The sequence below is a fragment of the Pan paniscus genome, chromosome 1, assembly GCF_029289425.2.
Source record: "Pan paniscus chromosome 1, NHGRI_mPanPan1-v2.0_pri, whole genome shotgun sequence".
Taxonomy (NCBI): domain Eukaryota; kingdom Metazoa; phylum Chordata; class Mammalia; order Primates; family Hominidae; genus Pan; species Pan paniscus.
The window spans coordinates 106,334,487-106,353,615 of NC_073249.2; the positions used below are offsets into that span (position 1 = coordinate 106,334,487).

General features: G+C 38.6%; 1 protein-coding gene across 2 annotated transcripts in view; it reads left to right on the top strand.

Annotated features, from left to right (window-relative positions):
• Window positions 1-10,854, top strand: part of MAGI3 (membrane associated guanylate kinase, WW and PDZ domain containing 3) — a 285,866-nt gene extending 275,012 nt beyond the window's left edge. The window contains exons 20-22 of one of the 2 annotated variants that reach the window (XM_055114117.2): window positions 6,140-6,278; window positions 7,155-7,245; window positions 7,842-7,979. In XM_055114117.2, the coding sequence (XP_054970092.1) occupies window positions 6,140-6,278; window positions 7,155-7,204 (189 nt within the window). In that variant the 3' untranslated portion in view covers window positions 7,205-7,245; window positions 7,842-7,979. Of the gene's footprint in view, window positions 1-6,139; window positions 6,279-7,154; window positions 7,246-7,841 lie in introns of both variants that reach the window. The other variant, XM_055114114.3, reaches the window with a different exon arrangement.
• Window positions 10,855-19,129: the final 8,275 nt, after the last annotated feature.

A 19,129-nucleotide genomic window follows, 5' to 3' on the forward strand; every position in this document is an offset into this window, starting at 1 on the left:
AGATGGGTCACAGGCATAAAGGTCCTAGACAGTGGGAAGCCGTGGGAGGCTTTTTAGCCAGGAATTTCCCCTCAGAGCAATCTGCTGATAAAAATCTGTTAGTGGTGTGCAGGATGGATGAAGGGAATCCAGGTAGCTGTAATTTATGCATACAGTGGTAGTGGTGGGAGTATAACTTGAATGGTAACGCTTTGGATGGAAGATAAGAGATGCATATAAGTTCAAATTTCAGTGAATAAAGGACCAGACTAGATGAACAACAAGTATCCTTTAAATGAGGGATGAAGGAAAAGGAAGAGTAAAGGATGACTCAGAAGCCTTGCCCCATCTGTACTACGAAAACCATAGGGAGGCCAAGGGGAGAAAGGATATGGCAAAGACTGATGGTGTAGTAAGTTGGAGTCATGTTGAGGTGAAGGGAACAGCTAGTAGAGCAGGTGTAAATGTTTAGCAGGCAATTACTACTACTAGTGGTAGAAGCCCAGATTGCGACATTACTGAGAAGTGATTATTGAAACCTTTGTGGTAGATAAGATCACTAAGGAAGAATATTTAGAGAGTACTCAGCCAAGGGCAGAGCTCTGAGCAAGGCATGTAATTAGTGGACTAGATAAAATAAAGAAAATGGGAAGGCGCAGCATGAAGAGCCACAGAGCCAAAGCTGCAGAGTGTTTATGACAAAGAGGGACCGATGGCCAAATGCTTAGTACAGCTCGTCAAGAACTGCTGAATCTACTTTCTTATAGAGACAATTTCATATGGTGACAAGAACATGGGTTTGGAAATCAGACAGGACATTCTCCTGAGTTTCCTCATCTTCAAAATGCAGAACCATATGTAAAATACATGGTCCAAGTAAACTTCTTAAAGTCTTAATAAGAGCATCTTGAGACACTGTTTACAGAGGATGGCATATTTATTCCTGGTTTTCTTGGTCCTTTCCCCTCCCCTCCCCTCCTATCTTCTCTTCTCTCTCTCTCGTCTCTCTCTCTCTCTGTCTCTCTCTCTCACACACACACAACCTATTCAGTTACTTTACATCTGTGTTTCAATGCTTCTATTGTAAATAGTGTCACAAAAATCCAATTAAATGATAAATTAGGATATAATTGTTTTAAATGTTGGTTCCAAATATAACCCTCAGATCCACTAATCTCAGTAAACCAAAGGCAAACAGGCCTTAAAGCAGACAAAGTCTAGTTCTAAACATGTCATTCTCAGCCAGGAGTGGTGGGTGGCACATGCTTGTAATCCCAGCTACTTGGGAGGCTGAGGTGGGAGGGTTACTTGAGCCCAGGAGTTCAAGACCAGTCTGGGCAACACAGCAAAACATCCTCAGTTAAAAAACGACAACATGACATGCTTTATGAATGAGCAGAAACTTTAGAATCTAATGATGAAATCAGCTTTTATTTCAAGAATAAACTCTGAAAACAAAAGCAAATGAGCAATTAACTGTTAGACCCCAGTGTGCTCTAACCTGTAAGAAAATGTCAGCTTTTCAGAGAAGTCACTTTTTGGGCTATTAAATTATCAAAATCTTGACTTGATACAGCTCATGAGGGCTTTGCATATAACTAGTGCTCAATAAAATGTTATTGATGACAACTTTCTCTGGTGGCCGCTGTCCAAATGATAAGAGTTTATCTCTAGCTGACACTCGCACCATGGAGCCACCTGAGTGCCCCTCTCTGCCTCCCCCGCTTGCCTCTCCTCTTCTCCCTTTATTAGGTTGACAGCTGTACTTTGTGTCCTATACCTATTATTCCATATCTCCAGCACCTGATACGGTGCCTTGAATATTCATATCAGGTGCTCCATAGATATTTGTTGAAAGAGTAAAATGTATGGATAATAATTCTAGATACTGAGAGAATTATTGTGTGTGTGTGTTTTTATTTTTAAGATCAGTTCCCAGCACTTATTACTGGGTGAACAGGACTGGGGATATATGAAGTAATTAGCAACAATCTTAGAGTCATTAAGAAAACAAGAAATGTTAATTTGTAACATAGATGGAAGGGTATTGAGAATCATTGAGAGGTTCTTCCTTTCGGTCTGGTTAAGATTTAGAGAGGAGGGAGAAAAAAAGTGTTCTGGGATAAGGAACTGAGAAATAGCTGAATGGAAAAGGTTCATATTAGGGAATAGTGTCAAACTTAAATATTTAACGTAGAACATAATCAGATTTAGAAAATATTAAGTGTTTGCTGTCTTTGAGGCAACATGTATTTTCCTACACAACATGCGTTTTTACTTATATTAGTCTCAAAAACTCTGAGATAGGTGACATTATCCCCACTTACAGATTTAAAACTGAGGCTCAAGGAGACTTAGTCACTTGCAGAGATCACTCAGCCTGTGCAGGCCACAGTGTGACCCAGGTATGACCCTAGTCCGTCGTCCTCGAAGATCGGTTCATGTGCTTTCCGCTATGTCAGGTCTTGGCTTGAGTCCAGTTTGGATTGGATTTCATTGATAGGCAGACAGTTTCTTAACAGGTTGTGAGATAATATAAGCCATGTGGTAGAAATATTTTGTCATTTTAATACATTTGTAGTGGATGTTGTTTTTAAAATGACAAGACTGCCTATAAAAAAATAGTGATTTGTTTAAAAAAGGGAACATTCTTTTTCCCTATTCTTCCTACTTCTTTTCTTTTGGTTCTCCTATTTTTTTTCCTTTCTCTTTTCTTTCCTCTCTCTTCTCTATCCCCATAATTATTTTTCAATAATACAAAACTGAACTTGAATCTTTGTTCTATTTATCAAAAGATGTTTTCTCCAAATTATTTTTTATCACATTTTTAAAGTGACTTAAAATGTTAAAAGGATGTTTACTGGGTGAATTTACTCCTCTGAATTTCCCTCTCAGAAGAGTCTTTTTCATCTGTAGTTTTGTGTATGTAGGTCTCTGCAGAATTTCTCCCACTCTGAGGGCCTGTCTACCATAAATCTTAAAGCAATGGCTCCCCCTCCTTCCCCTCATTCAGTTTTAAAGTTAAACAGAAATGACACCTGGTGGCAAGTCTGTTCAATTACAAGTTTTTGTTGTTGTTGTTGTTGTTTTTTGCAGTTTATTGCAGTAAAAGAATAAAAAGTGTTGTGGGTTGGAGAGCTTAAGCTAAAGAATGTGATTGAAATAAATTATAACCTCAAACATGTTTTACAAGATATGCCCAAAGCAGTGTCCAAATACTATCTACTTTAATTTTCTTTATCAGCAAGATTATATATCTAGTGCTAATTTCTTACCTACATTGCCTCATGAAAATGATTCTTCTTCCATCATTTATCAAGGGAAATCTAAGTATTGGCTTTTGTTTCACTTATATATTCTGGATAGTAAGGGGTTTCTAAATTATTCTCCATCCTGCTGTCTTCCTTTGGTTTTATTAAGGTGTTTTCATCTTACATATTAAATCCATCAATCTTGTTTCTGATATTCTCCATTTGTTCAAGAGTAAGCCTCCCTTGTTTAAAATAAGTATGCAATAAGACCTTTAGTCTATTTCATAGTTGACTTGAATTTTTTTGCATTGTATAGAATGGAGTGCAGTCTACAGTTAAATCTTCATAATGATACACTTTAAAATAGCTTGAAAACTAATATTTGCACTTGGTATATAATCATGTTTTATCTTAAGTCCTCCCAGAATCCCACGAAGTAGGTACTAATATTATCCTCATTTAACAGATGAAAAAAATGAGACCACAACACTAGAAAGAGGTGGAGCACAAGATGTGAACCACAGCCTCCTGACCGCCTGTGCCATGCTGTATCTGTAGAAAGAGTTGGCCCACTGACCTTTGTTAAATATTGAGTCCTTCTGTTTTGTTACTTCTGGATTGGCTTATTATTATTTCTATTCTTTAGTCACCTTGCAGCTAGCTTCAACTCAAAGGAACTTCTGGATTGTTTTAGTAAGCTCTTACAAATATTTGAGTATTTGCTTTTTGGAATTTCAGTAATATGCCGTTGTTTAATTTTTCTGTTTTGAAGCCAGTATCCTTCATTTTACATGTCACCTTGAAATATATTTTTTCAATTTTTTTTAATAAGTTCAGTGGGGCACATGTACAGGTTTGTTACACAGGTATATTGCATGATTCTGAGGCTTAGAATATGAATGAGTTCCCATCTCCCAGGTAGTGGGCATAGTACCCAATAGGCAGTTTTTTAGCCCTTGACCCTCTCCTTCCCTCCCCTCATCTTGTATTCCCGTGTCTGTTGTTCTCATCTTTGTGTCCATGTGTACTCAGTGTTTAGCTCCCAATTACAATTGAGAACATGAGGTATTTGGTTTTCTGTTTCTGCGTTAGTTTGCTTAGGATAATGATGGCCTCCAGCTCCATCCATGTTGCTGTAAGGGGACATGATTTCGCTCTTTTTATGGCTGCATAGTATTCTATGGTGTGTATGTACCACATTTTCTTTATCCAATGCAGCATTCATCAACATGTGTTTGCTTGAAATAGATTTAAAATCAGTACCATCATTATGTTTAATTAGGTCTGTTCCAAAGTTATACTTGACTTTTACATATTTTCCCTTTTTCTTTTAAAATAACGCAGACATTTCTAGTAAATCACAATGGTACTAAGGTATATCTTATTCTGATCACTAGTTTTATGTTTATTTTCCTGAGAAATGATTTTTTTTTTTTTTTGAGATGGAGTTTCGCTCGCTGCCCAGACTGGAGTGCAGTGGTGCAATCTTGGCTCACTGCAACCTCCACCTCCCAGGTTCAAGTAATTCTCTTGCCTCAGCCTCCCAAGTAGCTGGGATTACAGGCATGCGCCACCACACCTGGCCAATTTTGTATTTTTAGTAGAGACAGGGTTTCTCCATGTTGGTCAGGCTGGTCTCGAACTCCCGACCTCAGGTGATCCGCCAGCCTCAGCCTCCCAGAGTGCTGGGATTACAGGTGTGAGCCACCATCCCTGGCCGAGAAATGGTTTTACACTAACATCCTAAGTTTATGCCAGTTACTGGTTTTAAATAAGTGTTCACATTAATCTATTCTCCAAGCTTAAGTTTTTAAGAATTTTAATCTATAAAGATGTCATTTATTCAAATACCTCATGTATGTACAGGACATAGCAGCAGTTCAAAGGAATGAGCAGTTCTCCCTGGAGGCCAGGAAAGACTTCAAAGATAAGAGCCCTCTGCCCAGGTTTTAGGAGATATATTTAAAATTCAGCTCAAGTTTGAAAGTACCCTTCACATTCGGACATAGCTCTGTAGTATCATTTGGATTGTTGTTTGTAAAATGTCTAACGTGTACCCAGTGCTCTCCTGCAAGAGTTGATAAGAGGACAGATGGCAGCAACAGGAAGAGACAATGTCCAGGTTTACTCACACATAAAAACCCTACACAGGAAGTGCCCAGGTTTACTTATGAAAATCCTACACAGGGCCGGGCACGGTGGCTCACGCCTGTAATCCCAGCACTTTAGGAGGCCGAGGCGGGCGGATCACGAGGTCAGGAGATCGAGACCATCCTGGCTAACACGGTGAAACCCCGTCTCTACTAAAAATACAAAAAATTAGCCGGGCGTGGTGGCGGGCGCCTGTAGTCCCAACTACTCGGGAGGCTGAGGTAGTAGAATGGCGTGAACCCAGGAGGCGGAGCTTGCAGTGAGCCGAGGTCTCGCCACTGCACTCCAGCCTGGGTGACAGAGCAAGACTCCGTCTCAAAAAGCAAAACAAAACAAACAAACAAAAAATCCTACACAGGAAAGTTTTATATGGCTATTAAAGATCTGGGCATCTTCAAATCAAGAACCAAATTCTAGAATTTGATTAACATTCTAAATTTGATTTCTATAAATTTAGAAAATTCCAAATCTGATTCTAGAATTTGATTCTTGATTTCAAGATGTCCAGATCTTAGTTAGTAGCCACATAAAACTTTCCTGTGTAGGATTTTTGTGAGTAAACCTGAACATTGCCGCTTCCTGTTGTTTGTTGTCATCTGTCCTCTCATCAACTCTCACATGGCAGTACTGGGTACACGTTAGGTATTTTACAAACGAAAGAATCACTTAGCAAGGTTGAATGGCTCAAGAGCTGACAAAAGCAGAATTTACAAAGGATGCATAGTTTCATGTTGTTCCTGTGAATGTTCTCTGTCTAGGTTGGTGACCAGATTGTTGAAATCAATGGGGAACCTACACAAGGAATCACACATACTCGAGCAATTGAGCTCATTCAGGCTGGTGGAAATAAAGTTCTTCTTCTTTTGAGGCCAGGAACTGGCTTGATACCTGACCATGGTAAGTAAAGTAGCCCACTAGTAGCTGAAAAGTTGTATATTAGGGAGGGGACAGAAGAAAAAGGAATATATATTTGGAGAGGATAGATATTTTACTAGTTAATTCAGAGGTGAATGCTAGAACCATGAAAAGCTAGTTACATAGCAGAGTTATCATAAATAGTATTAGAAAACAAGTGACTTAGGCAGGACTTTCGTTGGAATGGAATGTATTTTAAATTTAATCAGAAAAAACATATAGTTGTTTTTGTAGAGAAATGTACCTATTAAAAAAGTGTGTTCGAGGCAAACAATTTAAATACCATAAAAAATGTTTTAAATCTTTTCAAAATATCCCAGCTTTTTCTCTTACTTAGCTAATTACACATTACCAACCAATATTTTTATTTCTGTAAAGCAAGATAAGTTTATATTATAATGAATGCACAGCATGAAAACTTAGGCTTTTCTGGTGACTCGGCAAAAACAAGTTGCTATCACCCTACCTGGAGACAGGGAGTTGGACCTGAGACCATTTCTGTCCTGTATTAATGTTAAACTTCCTGGGTTTCCATGGCATGTTTTGAAATATCATGGTATTTGAAAGTCACTGTTTTTTGAGTGCACTATTCTAGAAATAAAGGCAGTACCACACCCACGCAGTACTTGCCTCATCTAGCCCCCCACCCCCTGCCCTACCCCACCCCACCCCACCCCACTGCTTTTGAGGGATAAGTGTAGACATAACCTCCTACAGTACCCTTCCAGCTTATGATTCTCTGACTGTATTATCTTCCACCATCTGCTTGTAAATCATATGTTCCCAGTGACATCTTTGCTAACTGCACTGATTTTTTTTTTTTCACATAGTCCTAGGCTTTTTCTCTTCCCTCTTCAGGTTTGGCTCCTTCCGGTCTGTGCTCCTACGTGAAACCCGAGCAACATTAAGGCTTTCAGGGCTTTTCTTGGTCTTTCCTTAAAAAGACTTGGTAAATTTGCATGTCTTGTAAATCACTTTCTTCTTTTGTTTTCTTTTAAATTAAAAATGATGCTATTAAATACATCTATTTCTATCTTCTGCACTTTTCAGTCTTCTTTTGACATTAAATTTGACAGCTTAATGCAAGAGAATTATTACAAATGCCCATGAGCCTCATTCTGGTTACCACAGTTTGGTTTCCTTTATTAATTAGTGATTTTGCCATATCCTAAACTGTATCAATTCATAATAATTAGTGAGCTTCTTGGGCCACGTAATTTGGTTCAGCTTTATAACTTGTAAGTTCTAATTGGGCTTTACTAATAGAGAATTTACAGATCATATATTATCTCACTAATTATATGTAATTGGAAAAAATGAATATTATTTTATGTATATAAACAACCCATCCTTCATGTATGAACAGATGTCTGTACACATCTGCCTTTATAGAGAGATATGTTGTAAACATATACAAACTGTATAAAATACTCATAGGCTTTTTAAGCAGTTACGACAATTCAAATGGCTGTCAAAGTTCAAAACGTATTGTTCCTATTTGTAATTCTAAAATTTAATAATGTTCCATTCAAATCACTTTTTTAGGTGATTGGGATATTAATAATCCTTCGTCTTCAAATGTGATTTATGATGAACAGTCACCATTACCCCCATCTTCACATTTTGCTTCCATATTTGAAGAGTCTCACGTGCCAGTAATTGAAGAATCTTTGAGAGTTCAGATATGTGAAAAGGCAGAAGAATTAAAGGACATTGTGCCTGAAGAGAAAAGCACTTTAAATGAAAATCAGCCTGAGATAAAGCATCAGTCTCTTCTCCAGAAAAATGTGAGTAAGAGGGATCCACCCAGCAGTCATGGGCACAGTAACAAGAAAAATCTATTAAAAGTAGAAAATGGTGTTACACGAAGAGGTAGATCGGTTAGTCCCAAAAAGCCAGCCAGTCAACATTCAGAGGAACATTTGGATAAGATTCCTAGTCCTCTAAAAAATAACCCCAAAAGAAGACCCAGAGATCGATCCCTCAGCCCCAGCAAAGGGGAAAATAAAAGTTGTCAGGTCAGCACCAGGGCAGGTTCTGGACAAGATCAGTGCAGAAAAAGCAGAGGTCGGTCGGCCAGCCCAAAAAAGCAGCAAAAAATTGAAGGAAGCAAAGCTCCATCAAATGCTGAGGCCAAATTATTAGAGGGTAAGAGTCGAAGAATAGCAGGCTATACGGGCAGTAATGCTGAGCAGATCCCAGATGGGAAGGAAAAATCAGACGTCATCAGGAAAGATGCAAAGCAGAATCAGTTGGAAAAAAGCAGAACAAGGTCTCCAGAGAAAAAAAGCAAAAGAATGGTTGAGAAATCTCTTCCATCCAAAATGACTAATAAGACTACAAGTAAAGAAGTATCTGAAAATGAAAAAGGAAAGAAAGTAACCACAGGAGAAACAAGTTCTAGTAACGATAAAATAGGAGAAAATGTCCAGCTATCAGAAAAGAGGCTGAAGCAAGAACCTGAAGAGAAGGTAGTTTCAAACAAAACAGAAGATCACAAAGGGAAAGAACTAGAGGCAGCTGACAAAAACAAAGAGACTGGAAGGTTCAAACCGGAAAGCAGTTCTCCAGTTAAGAAAACACCGATAACTCCAGGGCCCTGGAAGGTTCCAAGTGGAAATAAAGTCACAGGCACTATTGGTATGGCTGAGAAACGGCAGTAACCTTTAGTATAAAACAAAAAGTTGTAATCTTTTCTTACAGCAGCATTTTTCCAGAAAAAGCCTTTTTTTTTTCAGATATTCTGAAACAGATAAGTACATGTTAATGTGAGCCTCAAGTTACCTAGGCTGCATGAAGGGCCTTTAGGATTGCTAAGAACCAACTGTCCCCCTGGCCGGCTGCCCTCCCTCGCTCTCAGGAAGGAGCTGCATCCACACGCTCATCTGACCCGCCCTGCTCAGGCTGCCCAGCTCGTCTTCATGAGTGTCTGAACAAATGACATATGTTGATATTAACAATGTGGTCACAACTCACTTTGTATTTGTGCCAAGTTATCTACTGTATCATGTCTGTTTTTATCCTTTTCGTTCAGCTGTTTCCACAGTAATGAAAAAGTTAGGTTTGGCTTGGAAGTTGATGATCTCAATAGCATGTTGCATGTTTACAGAGAGAAATATGTGAGTCCTTGCAGAAGAAGAGACTGTTAACTCATCGTTAAAGATGGCCGTTGTCTCTTCTAACAGCTACTGATGATGTCCCACTTTAAAAATAAAACCCCCAAACATCACTACTTTAAGGAAAAAAAAAATGTAGTCCAATATTGATGCTTTCTTATGGCTTTTTATTTTAATTTGGCTGGATAAGTTGTTTCAAATAACTGTTAAAGATATTACTTACAATTGAATGTTCGAAATAAGAAAGTACTTTAAGCAATAGAGTTCATCTGCTGTGTTATCCAACCTCGATGTATACTTACAGCATCTCAGGTCACCCTTTTTATTTCAGTTATTTAATTATGAAACCATAAAGAAGCATGTGGAAATAGTGTTTATTGCTCTTTGAAGAAAAACCACCAACTATTTCTGGATATTTTGGCTGTACCTACTACTAAAGTCATTAGTCTTTAATACATAATACATATTTGAAAAGTAAACGTATTATATAGATTATGTGAGGGACTTAATCATGAAACCAGTTTCACAGTCCAAGTACCAACTCTTCTGGTAGCAGGTGCACAAGCTTGGGTGTTTAAAAACAACCTGTGTAGGGTATGCCCAGCAAATGAGGACAAATGTGTAGACAGTACTTACTGGATCTTATTTAACTTTTAGCTACATTAACTAACTTTCTTATTTAAAAACAAGAAAGGGAGACTAAACATCTGCTTAGCTTGTACACATTTTCAGAATTCTTTTTAAAAGTCTAGTTAAAGATGTTTCTTAGAAGTTGGAGACTGTTAACAACTTCCATAAAATAGATCCAGGTTTTTCAGTTCCCTGAAGCAGCATTCAGTAGCATCTATATAAATAAAGGCACCTTCTGAGAATAAAACTATTTTATGGAGTGTGTGAACACACTTGTTCTGTCACCTGGGTTCATCTTGTTGTGAAGCACATCCAGGTCCCTCCCTCTGGGAGTCTGACTGTGAAACTCTTTAACCCAACAACTCAATTAGCCCCTGTAGATAAGACATGCTTCCCAGAGTGAGATTTTTGAAATCCCCTTTTCATCCAGAACTATATTTACCCACCTATTGTAACTATTCAAATAGAGCAAAATTAGGAGGCTTGATAAATACTAAGAATTTAGTACCACAGAAATTATTTATTATTTTCCCTGTAGTCCACAATTAGTGATAACGAATCCTATTTTTGTTAACTAACTGTGACATAACTTTGATGTCATATGTTGTCCTATGTGGTTCTTCCTAAGTAAACTCTGTACTGATTATATACTGACTTAGCAATGTGGCCTTGGAATGCTGAGCAAAATGTGGATGTACTGGTTGTAAATGTTTATATATTGTACAGTACCTTTATATATACACTTGAGGTTCTGATTAGAGAAAGATCTGTAAATTGCTCATTATTTTTTATATAGATATTTAAAAAAAACAGTTTATGGCCTGCATTTCTTTTACTGTCACATTGGTTTAATGTTGCTTTCTAATGGTGGAGCTAGGTCCCATCATAGTCTGAGTCCTCAAATAGATTTTGTCCCTCCAAGTAACAAACTTTCAAAGTCCTAAAATCAGGAAGAGTCTTATAATAATGATTTTACTTCTATAGCTATACTTTTATTTATAAATAGAGTTTGAAATTCTTTAGAGTTGAATATCATTATAACCATTTTTCATCTTTCATTGTAAAGAAAATAGCTTTGGATAAATAATTTGCTACTGAAAATCCTTTCTTAACACTGTTGGGGAGAGAAGAGGAGTTTCTCATTGGAAATTCAGCTACTAGACATTTATAATGGATATAGTAATATAAGTCCAGTTACTGCAAGGTCACAAAATCCCATTTCATCAGACTAATGATTCACATTATCTTTAAAGATCATTTATTTAGTTTTATACTTACTTTTAGAATGTTTTGACTTAACTCGGTATGAAAAGTGCCTGAAACCTACTTCAAGACCATGGTTAATTTTATACTCTTAAGGTGAAATATAAATTCCCACTTACCATTGCAAGAACTCATACTAAAAATAAACCCACAGTCGGGCACAGTGGCTCATGCCTGTAATCCCAACACTTTGGGAGGCCAATGCAGGCAGATCATTTGAGGTCAGAAGTTCGAGACCAGCCTGGCCAACATGGTGAAACCCTGTCTGTCTCTACTAAAAATACAAAAATTAGCCAGGCATGGCGGCGGGTGCCTGTAATCCCAGCTACTCAGGAGGCTGAGGCAGGAGAATCGCTTGAACCCGGGAGGCGGAGGTTGCAGTGAGGTGAGATCACACCACTGCACTCCAGTCTGGCTGACAGATGATGAGACTCCATCTCAAAAAAAAAAAAAAAAAAAAAAAGTATACCCAAACTTCTAGTTAGTTCCCAGACCCCACAGTGAAGATGTGCCATAGCAGAGGCTGCAGAAACAAACACGCAGTAAGATCGTTTTGTTGTTTTAGTGAACATATTTTCTTACTGGTCACAACAGGGAGAAAAGCTTTGAGATATTATTACATTGTCTCCCTAGTGAGATTAGAAGGCTAAGATCCTATGATATTGTCTTTAGTTACATCAGTCTTGGACCAGGCAGCTTTTGAACAGGGACAACTCTTATTTCAGAAGTCTTGGATCCAGAAAGGCACTTGGCTTTTTATTCTACATGAGAATACCTTGTTACTTCCCTTTTTAATAGCAAGATTTAAAAGAGAAATAAATGTAATCATGTAGAAGTAAAACCAAATGCTTTTAAACATGTAGACAAAGAATTATTTTATGTTTAATATGTCCACCATTCAAAGAGTAAGGATTTATAAGGCAAGGAGTATTCAGATTAAACTGTATAAAACAGTCTCACTAATGACTTCCAGAAAGCTGTATTTAAGTTGAAGCTTAGTCCACAGTGGAGCTAAGGAACATTGATATAAATAAACTTGTTACAAAATGTGACATTTCAGTCTGGTATGAGGAATACATCAGAGCAAGTTTTTACATCATCATGGCATGCTCCAAGGCCTAAAAACTATTTGTGCTTTTGAAACAATAACATTTATTTATTCAGGTGGCTCTTTTCTGGTTCTATTAGAGTTTATCGGGAATATGACTTGTTTAAAGCATGTCATTATTACATGGAATCTATAATCTTTGCTTTTAGCTAGCTGAATTAACTTAATATATCAACTAAGTTGGATATTTTTTCAACATTGCTAGGCAAGTAGCCTTAAGAATTATAAAGCCAGGCATGGTAGTAGACACCTGTAGTCCAAACTACTCAGGAGGCTGAGCTGGGAGGATCACTTGTGCCCAGGAGTTTGAGTCCAGCCTGGATGACACAGTGAGACCCCATCTCAAAAATAAATCTTTTTTTTTTTTCCCCTTGAGATGGGGTCTCACTCTGCCACCCAGGCTGGAGTGCGGTGACACGATCTTGGCTCACTGCAACCTCTGCCTCCTGGGTTCAAGCAGTTCTCCCACCTCAGCCTCCCCAGTAGCTAGGACTACAGGCGCACACTACCACACCCAGCTAATTTTTGTACTTCTTGGTAGAGATGGGGTTTCACCATGTTGGCCAGGCTGGTCTCAAACCCCTGATCTCAGGTGATCTGCCCACCTCAGCTTCCCAAAGTGCAGGGGTTACAGGTGTGAGTCACTGTGCCCAGCCAAAAAAAAAAAATTTTTTTTTAAAGTAGTATAATAAGGAAGTATGAAGGCTTATAAGGAGTTAGAATTCTGGCTGGGCGCGGTGACTCACGCCTGTAATTCCAGCACTTTGGGAGGCCGAGGCAGATGGATCAGGAGGTCAGGAGATCAAGACCATCTTAGCCAACATGGTGAAACCCGTTTCTACTAAAATACAAAAAAATAGCTGGGTGTGGTGGCGCATGCCTATAATCTCAGCTACTTGGGAGGCTGAGGCAGGGGAATCGCTTGAACCTAGGAGGCGGAGGTTGCAGGGAGCTGAGATCATGCCACTGCACTCCAGCCTGGCGACAGAGCAAGACTCTGTCTCAAAAAAAAAAAAAAAAAAAAAAAAAAAAAAAAATTCTATTTAATAGAAAACTCTGAATCTTTCTTATTTATACATTAAAATAGGAAAACATAGCCAAGAGCTTTAATTTAGCCTGAACCTATATCTTGACAAATAATCCTGTGGGTATTTTGCAATACTGCATTCAAGTCAAGCCTAACTATTAGCAAATACACAAATCAAGAGACATATTTTGTCCTTAATAAAAGATAATCGGCTGGGCACAGTGGCTCACGCGTGTATTCCCAACACTTTGGGAGGCCGAGGCAGGTGGATCACGAGGTCAGGAGATCGAGACCATCCTGGCTAACACAGTGAAATCCCGTATCTACTGAAAATACAAAAAATTAGCCAGGCGTGGTTGCACGCGCCTGTAGTCCCAGCTACTCAAGAGGCTGAGGCAGGAGAATTACTTGAACCTGGGAGGCAGAAGCTGCAATGAGCCAAGATCGCACCACTGCACTCCAGCTTGGGTGACAGAGCGAGACTCCATCTCAAAAAAATTAAAAAAAAAAAATAGAAAAATAAAAGACAACCATTTATTAACTAGAGTAATACCCTATTATACCTTATAGGCTCAGGATATGCTGCAGGAAAGGTATAGAATTATTGCACATTTGTGAAACTCACACTTCACTATTCAACATGGGCCCCAATAACAGCAGGGAGCAAAGGATTACTAAACTAGCCAGTACATGAATAGATTAGGTTTAATGAATTAACTCCCAAGTGACACACTGTATTTGGAAGAGAGACTCATCTAGCCTATTATGAGTGTGTAGATCTAAAAGTTTTCACACATAAATTTCATTAATTTGAAAGATTATTTTTAAACTGCATAGGTCCACTTGCCTCTAAATAAAATGAACCTAAAATAAAAACAAACTATACTTTGTGAGACATCCTGGTATTTAGAATTTTTCTACCTGTCTCTGAAAGTCAGAACCATACTCCAATGAGGCAAGTATTTGGTTATTCAACTTCTCAAAGTGTTTATAGTATACATGGGCCATATTGTACATATTTAGAAAGTCTGTAGATCAGCAGTCCCCAACCTTTTTGGCACCAGAGACTGATTTCATGGAAGGCAATTTTTCCACGGACCTGGGGGCAGGGAGAAGGGATGCAGGGAGGGGGTGGTTTCAGGATGATTCAAGTGCATTACATTTACTGTGCACTTTATTATCATTTCATTGTAATATATAATGAAATAATTATACAACTCACCATAATGTAGAATCAGTGGGAGCCCTGAGCTTGTTTTCTTGCAACTAGACGTCCCATCTGGAAGTGACGGGAGACAGTGACAGATCATCAGGCATTAGATTCTCATAAGGAGCACAAGACCTAGATCCTCGCATGCACAGTCCACAACAGGGTTCACGCTCCTCTAAGAATCCAATGCTGCTGCTGACCTGACAGAGGTGACCTGACAGAGGTGGAGCTCAGGCAGTAATGCAAGCAGTGTGAGCAGCTGTAAATACAGATGAAGCTTCACTCTCACCTGCAGCTCACCTCCTGCTGTTCAGCGTGGGTGTGGGTGGCTGGGGACCCCTGTGGTATATTATACACCCATAGCAACTTTAGGAGAGATAATTTTTCCCAATATAACTGCAGATTATAAAATTAAGTCAACAGGTATTTTTCTTACCCTTCTATGGTTATTACTATTCCAACTAAATGTATGAATGGCCTAACCTAATTGTTTTTACATCTTGGTTTAATTTCTCAGTAACAAGTAATTATCACCAAAATCTCATTCCTTTTTTGAAATCAAAACAAAAGCCCAAGTTCCTAGAAATTATTATACAGGGATAAATGAGGCACTGAAGGTGGGAGAACCATGAAATTACAGTTGATCCTTGAACAACATGGGTTTGAATGGTGTGGGTCCACTTATATACAGGTCTTTTTCTGTAAGTATATTGGAAAATTTTTTTGAGATTTGTGGCAATTTGAAAAAACAAACCATGTAGCCTAGAAATATAGAAAAATTAAAAAGTTATGTAGATACTAGCCTATTTTATCATTTACTATAAAATACACACAAATCTATTATAAAAAGTTAAAATTTATAAAAACATACAAACACAAACTGTACATGGCACCATTCACAGTTGAGAGAAATGTAAACAAAGATACAGTATTAAATCATAACTGCATAAAATTAACTGTAGTACATACTGAGCTACTATAATTATTTTGTAGTTACCTCCTGTTGCTATTGTGGTGAACTCAAGTGTCAAAAGATCTGTTTAAAACACCATGTGATGCTAATCATCTCTGTGTGAGCAGTTCATCTCTCCATAAACCGTGGATCACAGTAAAAAGTGATCCCTTGCGGTTCTTGCATATTTTTCATGGTTAGTGCAATACTGTAAACCTTGAGGACATAAAAACTGCAGGACCCATATGAAGCACCACCAGTCATAGAAGTGCTCCCAAGAAGCACAGAAGAGTCATGACATTACAAGAAAAAGTTGAGTTGCTTGATACCATAGATTGGGGTCTGTGGTTGCCCACCATTTCAAGATAAATGAGTCCAGTATAAGGACCATTGTAAAAGAAAGAAGGAAAGAAGAAAGAAGGAAGGGAGGGAGGGAGGGAGGGAAGAAAAGAAAAACTCATGAAGCTTTTGCTGCAGTTATGCCACCAGGCATGAAAACCTTGCACTTTTTGTGAAATAGCTTTTAACTTGCATTTAAAATGCAGCTTCATGTGAGTATGGGAGTGCTCTAAGGCATATCCATAGATTCCAATGTGATTCAAGAAAAAGCAAAGGTATATGACAAAGCAAAAGGAAAGTAGATTTGCTGATGAAGAAGCAGCAGACGAGTTCACAGATGCCATTCAGAAGATAACTGAGAAGAAAAGATATCTGCCTTAACAGGTTTTTAATGCAGAAGAAAGTGCCTATTCTGGGAAATAATGCCACAAAGGAAATTTATTAGAAAGAGAAGCAAGCACCATGATTTAGGCAGGAAAGGATAAGCTAACACTGTGCAAATGCAGTTGTGTTTACGATCAGGACTACACATATCTGTAAACCTGCTAACCCCCAAGCCTTGAAGAAGAAGAAGAAGAAGAAAAAAAAAACACCAGCTGACAGTCTTTTGGTTGTATACCAAGAAGTCCTAGACAATGAGAACCCTTTTTCTGGATTGGTTCTGTCAATGCTTTGTCCCTAAAGTCAGGAAGTACCTTGCTAGTAAGACACTACCTTTGAAAGTTCTTTTGATACTGGACAATGCCCCTGGCCACCTAAAACCCCATAAATTCAACACCAAAGCGATGAAGTGGTCTCTGTGCTCCCAAACACAACATCTTTAATTCAGGAATAAGGGGGTCATAAGGGCTTTTCAGATCCATTACACACAGTACTCTGGAAAGGACTGTCAATACTGTGAAAGAGAACCCCAAGAGAGAACATTATGAAAGTCTGGAAGGAATGATTATGCCATGCCACTGAAAATGCCATCATTGTTACAGAAAAAGCTGTGAAAGCCAACAAGCCCAAAACAATAAATTCTGGCTGGAGAAACCTGTGCAGATGTTGTGCATAACTTCATAGGATTTACAAAAGAGTCAATCAAGGAAATCATGAAAGAGATTGTGGATGTGGCAAAAAAAAAAGTGGGGTGTGAAGGGTTTCAAGAGAAATTCAGGAGCTAATAAACCCCACACCATAGGAATTAACAGATGACTTGTTGATGGAGACGAGTGCTTCCAAATCAGTGCAAGATGATGAGGAAGAAAACTTAGAAGCAATGCCAAAGAACAAGATGATGTAAGACAATCTGGCAGAAGGGTTCCAATTATTCAAGGCTGCTTTTGACTTCTTTTACAACATGGACTCTTCTATGATATGGACACTGAAACTAAAGCAAACAGTAGAAGAACGATTGGTACCATATAGAAACATTTTTAGAGAAATGAAAAAAGCAAAAAGTCCAATTACAATGTATTTCTGTAAAATTAGACCAAGTGTGACTGCCTCTTGTGCTTCCCCTTCCACCTTTGCCACCCCTGAGTCAGCAAGACCAACCGCTCCTCTTCCTCCTCAGTCTACTCAATGTGAAGATGACAAAGAGGAAGACTTTTATGATGATCCACTTCTACTTAATGAATGGAAAATATGCTTTCTCTTTCTTAGGATTTTCTTTATAACATTTGTCTTTTGTCTAGCTCACTTTAAGAATACAGTATATAATACAAATAACATACAAAATGTGTTGATTGTTTGTGTTACTGGCAAGACTCCCAGTCAACTGTAAGCTATTAAGTTTTGGGGGCATCAAAGTTACACATGAATTTTTTACAGGAAAGGAGGATGGTGCCCCTAACCCCTGCATTGCTCAAGAATCAAATGTATGACCCTTCTATCCTAACAGAAAAAAAAACTACACAAATGGTAAATTACTTGAGGTCTATTCTTCATTCAACACATTTTTATTGAACACCTATTATATGTTCTGGAGACAAGAAGAAGTCTCTGCCTTCAAGGGACTTACACTCTAGCGGGAAAGGAAATGACAGACAGTCAAAAAATAAACACGATAAAATTGTGGTAAGTGCCATGAAGGAAATCAATAAGGCGATATAACTGATAATGGATAAAATGGGTAACTACTTTAACTAGGGTCATCAGAGAAGGCCCTCTAAGGAACTGACAGCTGACAGCTGAGAGATAAGCAGCAGCCAGCCAGAGATGAACCTAAGAAAATATATTCCAGGCAGATGAAACAAGCTTGCACAAGCCTGATATGAGAAAGAACTTGGAATAATAGAAGAGCAGAGGGAGGTCAGTGTGGTGGTGAGGTAAAGGAGTGAGGCTGTAAAGTAAAGGAGGTGAAGCTGGAAGGCAAGGTAAACATGATAATGAAGGGCCTTGGAAGCCACCAAAGAGAAAGCTAGGAAAGGTTTAAGTAGGAACAATGTTAGTTTCCAAATTTTGAGGCTCATTCATGTGGCTATGAAAAACCAACTGTAGGAGACAAGAATGGAAACAGACCAGTGGGTCACACAGTAGTCCAAGTGAGAGTGAAGGAGGTTTAACCTAGTAGCTGTGGAAATGTAGAACTGGCATGACATGGTAGTAGATTAGATATGGAGCTTTCGGCCTGAGCAATTGGAGAAACTCATTTACTAAGGTAAGGAAGAGTTGTTTTACTCTTCAACTTACAAACAACTGAAAAACAATTTTAAAAATATGAAAAAAATGGATTTTAGATATTAGACACCAGGCAGCACAGGACAGTAGAATTAAACAAGGTGAGTCCCATGATTGCTCCAAGATTATTGCATACAGGCAGTTTTACAAGGAGGCAGTTTCTAGGCTGTGGTGCAAGAAGGGAGAACCCAAAAAGAACCAAGCAGTCTTGCTGAGTTGAGGAGACAGAATTGAGAATTTGGGGAAGGCCTGGGGTCTAGAATTTTAGGTAGGAGTACCAGAGAGAATGCAGCTACACAGAAAGGGAGGGGCTCCAGAGACATGCAGAGGGCTCCTTTCAAGTCTTTGGCTGAATATTGATCAGCACAAGCATGTGAGGGAATACCCAAGAACAGGTTAAGAACCTCCAAGAAGCAGGCAGAAAAATTCCAAAGTTCACACAAGTCTGGGAATAGTTCATGCTACTACAGCCAAAGAAAAAACCTCATAATGAACAGAGCATCAGGTAGAGTACTCAGAAGGAT